The sequence below is a fragment of the Galeopterus variegatus genome, unplaced genomic scaffold (genome assembly GCF_000696425.1).
Source record: "Galeopterus variegatus unplaced genomic scaffold, G_variegatus-3.0.2 Scaffold2044, whole genome shotgun sequence".
NCBI lineage: Eukaryota > Metazoa > Chordata > Mammalia > Dermoptera > Cynocephalidae > Galeopterus > Galeopterus variegatus.
In genome coordinates this window covers 132,249-141,798 of record NW_007728155.1, presented here as the reverse complement: position 1 = coordinate 141,798, position 9,550 = coordinate 132,249, and the positions used below count along the sequence as shown (strand labels likewise).

At 54.7% G+C, this 9,550-nt stretch overlaps 1 protein-coding gene across 1 annotated transcript; it reads right to left on the bottom strand.

The window, feature by feature from the left end:
- Window positions 1-305: 305 nt before the first annotated feature.
- Window positions 306-8,825, bottom strand: ADAMTS4 (ADAM metallopeptidase with thrombospondin type 1 motif, 4). Its single transcript, XM_008580197.1, has 10 exons — window positions 8,558-8,825; window positions 7,629-8,406; window positions 6,206-6,529; window positions 5,817-5,949; window positions 5,081-5,251; window positions 3,873-4,159; window positions 3,574-3,760; window positions 3,143-3,318; window positions 2,015-2,190; window positions 306-1,514 (listed from the first exon to the last, which is right to left on the bottom strand). The coding sequence occupies exons 2-10, from the start codon at window positions 8,259-8,261 to the stop codon at window positions 1,088-1,090; spliced, it is 2,514 nt and encodes an 837-aa protein (XP_008578419.1). The 5' UTR covers window positions 8,262-8,406; window positions 8,558-8,825; the 3' UTR covers window positions 306-1,087.
- Window positions 8,826-9,550: the final 725 nt, after the last annotated feature.

Here is a 9,550-nt window from a genome sequence, read left to right as displayed (position 1 = left end):
CCTGTTTGTATTGATGTAGTTTTTCCTGTTACTTTTGCACTTTCATGTTCTTGTCGATTGTACTTGTAGCCAAGTGTTTATTATGTCTCCTTCATGTGATTGGAAGCCTGCAGAGGGACAGAATTGTTCTTTCTCTGATAGTCCCTCAGAATCCAGGAGAGGGTACTGCCACCTAAAGGAACTGAGCCTGGGGGTAAGTGCAGGCACCACTGATGTAAATCTTTGCCACCTTTCAGTGCACTGCAGACTCTGTGGAGGGTGGATGTGAACAGAAAGGTGATAATAATAACTAACAGCAGCTGCCATTTGATGAGCACTTACCATGTGCTAGGCATTATACTACTTTATTTACATTATTTAATCCTTACAAAAAGTTGCTAAGGGAGGTATTATTGGCAAATGAGAAAACTAATGCTCAGAGATGTGGAGCCAGGGTGCAACCCACATCTGTCTGACTCCAAAAGGAGCACATAAATAGCAGAATTCAATTTATATTTTAAAAATATGATAATCCCTCACTCCCTGAAGGCCCATCCCACCCTTGACCCTTCTTTTCCCAGAAAATAAAACTCAGGGAGAGGAAAACAGGGCAGGTTGTACCTCATACATAAGCACACACACACATTTTCTTGCACACAAACACACACAGATTACTTATGCCAATCACCACCACCCCAGATTTCCTAGCCAGGGTGAGGGCTATGAGGGGTGGGGGTCAGTTTACCCAGGACCCTAGTCATCATCCCCTTCCCTGGTGCTAAATAAAAGAGAATAAATACTAAATAAATACAACTGGGGCCCCAGCCCACCTTGCCTTCCCCTTCCCTCCTGTGACCTGCAGGGCAGAGGGGGCATTTAGATAGTGGACTGTCTCCCAGCCCCTTCCATGCACCAACCCATCACTGCCTCCCAGGGCAAGAAACCAGAGCAGGGCCAGCCTGCACATTAGGGCAGAGAGGAGGGCCAGGTCTCACCCCCACAGCCTCTCTCTCCTGAGTCTTAGTATGAGGCAGCTGCAGAAGCCTCCTCTTTCTCCCAACTAAATCCGAGGCCCCGGTGCCCAGAAAGGGCAGCCGGGATGGTGAGGTTATTTTCTGCCCGCCCAGGGGCGCCGCCGGAGGATCTCCAGAATCTGTGCCCTGCGGTGCAGCCAGTCCTGGGGAGTGGGGCGTGGTGTTGAAGGGGCTGGCTTGGGCACGAAGAAGCTGTATCGGAGGCGTGCATTCTGGGGGTTGCCAGCCACCAGTACTTGCAGCATCAAGGGCTGGGCCAATGGCCCATGGCCTGCCAATGTCTCTGTGGCTGCGGTGGCCCCACTGTAGCGCAAGTTGGCTGCCCCAGGTAGTACCACATCAGTGGCGGAGGGCATCAGCGTGTATTCACCATTGAGGGCATAGGAGCCATCTGGGAGCTTCAGGGCCAGGTAGATGCTCCGGAGGCTAGGGGCCCCCTGTTGCCGGACAAGAATGTGGGTGGCCCCTGCCGGGATAGTGACCACATTGTTGTATCCGTACCTGTGTGGAAGGAGGAGATGGGGAGCTCAGCATTTCCTGAATCCCCTCAGCCTTCTGAGCTGTGCCTGTCTGATTGTATGTGTGTATATATGTGTGTAGAGGGTTGTCTCCCCAAACCCATGTAAGCTGTCCAGCTTAGACCAGAACTACATGCAAATGTGGCCTCCTCCCTATCTCTGGACATTTACACTCACTGCCACCTTATTGAGGTGCCCTTCTGAGCCCCACCTTCTTGGTGCCTGTCCACTTTCAACTCTCCCTCTGAGACTCAGTTCAGAGGTCACCACCCAAGGAAGTCTTTCCCAATGCCCACAAGGGCTCTTGTAGCATCCTGTGCTGACCCCTGCTGAACACGTGGGAAACTGCACTGTGACTGCCTATTCTATCTCCCCATTAGACTGTAAACTCATTGAGAGTAGAAACAGTGTTGAGTTCACCTCTGAATCCCCAGGACCCAGAACAGTGTCCAAGAAAGAGGGAGGAAATAAAGGTGAAAGAACCTGAATTTTCTGAAAGAGCCTGACTGCTTGCTGCAGCCAGAACCATCCCCGCCGCACACCATGCACTTATCAAACTTCTTTTTGGAGCCAATGATGCGATCACAGCCAGCATGGATGCAGCGGCCCTGGACACAGACTGAGGAGCTGTCTGGAGAACAGGGGGTCCCGTCAACCACCTGAGGAGATGAGAAGGAACAATGCAAAGGGTTCCTCCTAGGACAATATAGGTTGGTAAGCCAAACAAGGCCCATGTCCCATTAGGGAAGCGGTGTCAGAAAAGCTGGGTGAAGTAAGGATGTGGATGGTGATGTGGATGGTGTATAGGGTGGGCCCCAGCCACCGTACAGGATGATGACCATAATGATAATATTAGTTATAAAAGCCACCATTTTCAGAGCACTGACTATGAATCAGGCAGTGTGCTAAGTGCTTTATAAACATGAGGTTTCTAGAGATAAAACATTGAGGTTTAGAAAGATTAAGGAACTTGCCGCACTGCTGCACAAACAGCAAGCAGAGGAGCCAAGATGGGAATTGCAGTTCTGTGTGAGCCCCAGAACTAAGCCTTGATGGGCCTGTCTCCAGATGGACGCTAGAGGGCAGCCAACGTACAGGAATTCTCCCCAGGTTAGGGGTGAAGGCAGCACATGCTGCTAGGGCTTGTTTGACCTTCTTCAGCCTTCAACCCACCCCCCTATCACAGAGAGGGAGTGGAGGGACATCAGTGCAGGAGGCCTGTCCATTGATGACTGGCTGTCCATGAGCCGAATGAGGCCATCACTGTAACTGACAGAGGAACCCATGGAAACGGGAGTCAAAGATTTGCCCAAAAGGCCACACACTTCCATTCTCACTATACGCAGTACTAGAAGATGGAGAGAGAGAGGAAAAGACACCAAGGGAAATGGGAAGGCTAGAACTCCCTATTGATCACTTGTCCAGTGTCTGGGGCTTATTTTCCCAGTACCCATGGATGGATAAGTCTGAGTGGACCCCAGGACTGGCCTGGAATGGCTGTGGGAATGCCAGCAACCATGCTATTTTGGAAGATCTTCGCTATCAGAAAGCAGAGGGATTTTGGAAGAGTGTGTGAGCATAGACAATGCCTGCGGGCATCCTGGCCCTCACCCGTGGCTCCAGCACGTAGTAGTAGCCCAGTGCCCGGGCCTGGCAGGTAAGTTTGCACTGGTCCCGAGGGGCCACACCTGTGTAGCGAGGAACCCAGTCCATGGGTCCTGGGAAGCTCTTGAAGAGGTCAGTGCGGTGGTTGTAGGCAGCACACTGCTCCTCACGGAAGGTCAATGCTGTAGGGGTGAAATGGACAGTCAGAGCCCCTCCCTCCTCACCCTACCCCATAAACCCCTCCACCTATCCCCTCAGAACTCTAGACAGCATGGAGCCTCTTGTCCCCACAGACTGCCAGGGACAGTTCCCAAAGAGTAAAGTCACTCCCCCCAACAGCCGGGGCAGTCAACACCTTCTTTGGTCCTGCATTCAAGGGACAGTCTTCCCTGCTCTACCATCCCCTCCCAAGGCCTCCCATCCCTCTCACCCCTTACCTGAGCCAGTTGGGCAGTCCTCAGTGTTGCAGGAGCGGAAGCGGGTACGGCGGCCCTCACAGTACTTGCCACCATTCCGGGGGACGGGCCTTGTGCAGTCCCGGGAGGAGAACTGGACTCCACCCCCACAGCTCCGAGAGCAGTCACCCCATGGTCCCCAGGGACCCCAGCCACCAGCCTGTGGAATCTGCAGAGGCACAGAATAGAAGAGTGGGTGGGATGAGAGTACTCTCTTCTGGTCTTAGGGCCAGTCCCCACTTCCCTAGACCTTTTATCCCATCCCTGCCCTGGGATCTCACATTGAAGTCCTGGAGCTGGTCCATGTGAAGGCAGCGGCCACCCATGCAGGCCTGTGCAGGCCCACAGGGGGTTCCATCGGCCCAGGGTGAGTGCTTGGTCTGGCACATGGCATGACCATTGAGGTGGCCAGAGCACCAGAGGGCAGCACAGGGCGGTGGCAGCTGTGGACAATGGTGTGAGTCAGGTCCAAAGGTCAGCTGGCACTGGCGGTCAGCATCATAGTCCTTGCCAGGGAAAGTCACAGGCAGATGCAGGGGAGCTTCTGGCTTGTCCAAGAGACAGTGCCCTGTGAAGGGGGTTGGGGCACAAAGTCAGCAAAGGGCTGAGGGGAGCATTCAGGATCGCCAGTGGAAAGCTTAGCCTCCTTGGGGCCTAACGGATCCTAGAAAAATATCTTAGGGCTGTGAGGGGCTTTAAATAGCAACTACAATTTATAGATGCTTATCATGTGATAAGTATGACTAAATGCTTGACCAGCACACCTCATTTAATTATGGCAAACACCTATGAGGTAGTTTCCCTTATTATACGTATTTTATATATCAGGTGCAAACACAGAGAGGTGAAGTAACTTACTCACAGTCACACATCTACATATACCTAAAGAATAGAACCAAAGCACTAAGTCTTCCTACCTATGCTAACCAACTACAGAATTCTTTTTTTTTTTTTCCTTTTTGTCTTTTTTCGTGACTGGCAACGGATCGCAACCCTCAGTGTCGCGCCCGTACCGGACCAGGACCGGCAACGGGATCGCAACCCTCGGTGTTGCTCCCGCACCTCGCTCAGCCAGTGAGCGGCCGGTCTGTATGTGGGATCCGAACCCTCTACAGTGCACCACCGGGCCGGCCCGCAACTACAGAATTCTTGAGTCTGCTTTTCATCAACTCTGCCCAGTGGTAGTCATCCTGCTGTTCTTGCACACCTCATTGAGTGGCAAGGTAGTCACTTCCTTCACAGCCAGCCTATTCCAGTGGTAGACAGTTCTGGCCCACAGAAGTTCTAACTCTCCTGAGCCAGAATTTGCCTCCTCGGACTGTGCTACTCATTCTTGGAGGAAGTGGGAACCACACAAAGACAGCAGCATTTCTCACCCCATCCCACACTGCAGAGAAAGCACACTTGGCGGAGTCAAATTGGCCTATGTGGAATATGGGGGAAGTGAGAGTACCGTGGGGGACAGGAAAGGTGAGTGCCATCTGCTTACCATAGCCGTTGTCCAGGAAGTCAGTGATGAAGCGGGCACTGCAGGGGGACCAGGGCTCCTCAGGATCCACATGAGCCATCACAGGAGCCATGACATGGCGGGAAGTGCTCCCAGGCCCATTCAAACTGACACATGGCTTGGAGTTGTCATGGAGCATGTTGAAGACATGGCCTGTGAGAGCAGAGGCCCTGCTAGGGTCCAAGGGTCCCATCCCTGTGCCCTCAGGGGGCGCCATCATAAACCTGGTTGCTACTGTGCATGGTCAGATCCACTCCCCACCCCATCCTGCCCCCAATCCCCTTCTGGCATTGTGAGGGCTCCTCAATATGTAACCCCAATTGCTCTGTCTCCCCTTCCTCCAAAATACACTCAGGGTCCCTCTCTATTCACTTTTCCTTGTAGCCAACATTCCCAGCCCCGAACCCACCCATTCCCTCACTGACTTGTGAATAATCTTTCTCAATACTGTGCCACCTGCCTTCAAACACACACACATACACACACACACACACACACACACACACGAGTTCACAGTAGGTTTCCATACAGTACCTTATTTAATAGGAAAATCTAAATGTTTGTCTACACCCAGAGCAGAGGATAATGGCTCTGGACCTGGACAGGAGGAAGAAACACTTTCAGACCCCTATTTGCACCCTGGTGAGCTTGCTATCCCCATTTCATCCCTGATACCTCTCTCATCTCCCGCAGCTGCCCCATGGCCCCAACCCCTTACCCAGTTCATGAGCAGCAGTGAAGGCCGACTGGAGCCCATCATCCTCCACGATAGCACAGCTCCGAGCTGGGTCACACACAGTGCCCACGTCAGCCATACCCAGAGTGTCGCAAGTGGAGACCCCACACAGGTCCTGTGGAGAAGGAAGGACCATAGAAGATGCATGGGGGGCCAAGACACTAGGGTCCATTGGGTTGAGATTCAGATTTGTGGGGACCTGAGCACTGGTACCCAGCACTGCCACAGCCCAGACAGCCATACATGGCCACATAGCTGGGGCCAGGCACCATGTTGCACAACTCCAGGGGCACCATTTACATCACATTTTATGTAGTGTTGCTTCTTGGGGTTGTGCATCACCTGGCCTGTGGTACAGACGGGGGCCTCACCTGACGGGTAAACAGAATGGCTGTGTCAAAGTGATCGGGGTCCGAGTCCTCAGGGGTGTTGAGGCCTCGCTGCCAGGCACAGAAGCTGCGCAGTGTCTGGGCGGCACTGGGCCCCACCTGGGGCCCCTCGTCGCCTGACCCCAGGATCACCAGCCGAGTCACCACCAAGCTGACAGGGTTGCGGATGCTTGGGTGCTTGAAGGCCTTGGCTGCTGCTGCCATAACTGTCAGCAGGTAGCGCTTTAGCCCTGCACCATGAAATGCTGCCATCTTGTCATCTGCCACCACCAGGGTCTCTACGAATCTGCTCAGTGAAGCAAAGCGCTGGAGAGGAAAAGAGAGAGGAGGATCCTGAAATAGCCTGCCCCCATGGATCACATCTCCCCTCCCTCTCTTCCTGGGTCTGGAACTCAGCAGAGTCAGCTGGGCCCCACATACCCCATGGGATTCCTGACAGGTCCTTCCCCCAACCCCAAATCCCAGGACTTTTGTGGTAGTTCTGAGAGATCAGCTGTTGGTTTTGAGAAGGGGAGGAGATGGGGATGCCACGTCCCCAGAGCTGTGTGGGCCCCAGAGGGGAAAAGCAGCTGGGACTGCCTCCGGGAGGGGCTTTGGGGTCCCCCAGGCCTGAGTGTGGCTGGGGCCTGTGGGACTGGGGCTAGAGGGCTGGGCTGCAACGTGTCTGCGCTGTGTGGTTAGAGGAACAATTCAGTCAGCAGCTAGGGCCAGGGCCAGATCTCAGCGTGGCGGGTGTGGAGGGAGCGTCTGGTCTGGATTAAAGCTAGAGAAGGAGGAGGGAGGAAAGAAGGGAAGAAGGGGAGAGACCGGGAGCAGGAGGGAGGAAAGGATGGAGCTTCAGGCAGCCTTGCAGTCAGTCCACACTGTGGGAAGGGAATTGACCAAAAGGAGGTATGGGATCCCTGTCCTCCCCTGCCCACTCCTGCCCTAGTTTGTAGTTTGTCAGAACAATTTTAAAGACAGCATCAGAAGCCAGAGGCCAATCCCTCAGGCTTCAAACCTCACTCTTGTAGGTGGGAGTGGGAGTGAAACTCAAATTTGGGGCGGAGAAAAGAGCCAGGGCCAAGGGGTTGTTAGGAGAGCTTTATTGGTGGGGACTGTGCCAGTAGGGGATGCCATGGCCAGGCAGGGGCCAGGTGGGGGGGGGACAGTCATTCCTAGCCTAGAGTCCCTGACCCACCTTTGGGAACTCTCCATGCACATCAGTGGTCTGGCTAGAAGAGCTGGGGCAGGGAGAGGCCACAGTCTCCCCCCAAAAACAGGCTGGTGGAGAGAGGAAAGGCAGGCAGAAGGGAGGGAGGCAGAATGGCCAGAAGTAGAAGTGGGTGGAGAGAGGGTGAATAGGGGTCAGTAGGACAGACATGGTGGGAGGACGCTGCAGGACACAGACTCCAGGGCTGCCTACCTTGGCTCTTCGGGGGCCGGGGCTGGGACTCCCAGGAGGAGCCTTGACGTTGCACATGGGACCCTGGCTGCTGGCAGGACTCTTCCGGCGCAGGATGTGAGCCCCGGGCCCCCCAGCAGAGTTAGGGGTGCCCCCTTCCAGGGGCTGGAGGTGCAGTTCAGCCCCCCGATACTGCAACACGCCTAATAGGGCTCCCCCATCCCAGTGCAGAGATGCCACCGACTCCGGATCTCCGTTGATGGTGCCAGTCAGGTAGGTGCCTGGCTCTGCCCCACCCAGCAGCTCAGGTGCCTGGCCCAGGTACTGCACTGTCAGCCCCTCGACCCGCACGCCGGGGTCCTGCTCCAGCTCTAGTAGCAGCGTCTCCCCAAAGGCCAGCAAGCGGTACAACAGCCTGTCCGGGGCGCCGGAGCCAGGCAGGACGCTGCCGTTGAGCTTCTCTGGAAACACGATCTCCTCCTCCCGGAGGAGGGGGCTGGCCAGCCAGGCTGAGGGCAGGAGGGAGGCCAGAAGCAGCAGAAGCAGCCACACCAGCCCAGAGAGGGGCACAGTGGGGAACGACAGGTGGGGTTGGAATCCCCACAGCCAGTGCCCAGCCAAGCCCCTCCCGGGACACGAACCTGTCCGGTACATGGCACTGGTGCTGCAGCTAGGAGGGACTGAGGCTGTCTGGGGCACCAAGTCCTCCACACTCTAGCTTTGGAAAAGTCCCCTCTGCAGCCTGGGGGCTCAAACTCGTGCCAAGGTCAGAGGCAGAGTTTTCAGAGGGGCTGGGGACCTTCAAAGTAGACGTGCTGCAGCTAGGAGGGACTGAGGCTGTCTGGGGCACCAAGTCCTCCACACTCTAGCTTTGAAAAAGTCCCCTCTGCAGCCTGGGGGCTCAAACTCGTGCCAAGGTCAGAGGCAGAGTTTTCAGAGGGGCTGGGGACCTTCAAAGTAGACGGAGAAAACTTAGCCCTTAGGCTTAGGGGAGGTGCCCCAGGGTCTGGCTCCTCCAAAATCTCCTTCTGCGCCCTCCTTTCCTGGATCTTTGTTTCTCTCTGCCCGTGTCTTCCACGGCTTTTCTGGTCTCTCCCCCTGTACTATTCTGTCTGGTTTCGTCTCTGTGCCTGCCCTGTCTCTGCCTCCTTCTGCTGTGCCTTTGTTTCTGTCTCTCCTGTGTCTGTGTGTCTGTGGGTCTCCCTGTGGGTTCTCCCCAGCCAGCTCTCTCCGCGCCAGCTCTTTTTAGCATCCCGAGCTTTTGTGATTGGCTGATCTGTAAGCCACTCAGCCCGGAGCTCTGTCGGTGGGACTCAGATGGGTGTATCATTGCTTCCCAAAATCCTAGTTTTTATTTTCCTTTAAAAAAAAATGGGACTTACCCAGGGGAGGGGAATCTCTAGCAGCCGGATGGATTATAGGCACTGGGCCAGCTGATGACATAGCCTTTTCCCAAACCTCATAATCAGCCCTCAGCTGTCTCTTTCCCTTTTTGTTGGGATAGAGCCCCAGGAGAGGTAGCGAGTCAAGGAAAGGGCCTGGCCAACACACACAGATAGAATCACGGTCCTGGGAGAATTCTTGCTCCTACTGTCTAAACTGACATGGCCTCCCCTTTCCCAAGTCTCCTTCATTCTGCCCTCTGCCCCTAGAGGTTGGTTTCCAGGGCCGAGGGGACTAAGTGAGCTGCCTGGGGAAAGAGGGTGGGGAACAGGTAAGGAAGCGTTCAGAGGGAAGAACAAAGAAAGTAGGTAGCTTGATACAGCTCAGGATGGGACCAAGCAGCTGGAGAGAGGCATAGAGATGGGGGAGGCAAGGAGACAGTGATCAGGGAGTTTACTGCCCAAAGGTAGGATGATCCTGCTTAGAATGGACATATGGAGGAGGCAGATGATAAGGCAAGAAGGGTTAATGACTTTTTCTTTTATAGAAGGAGGATCCAG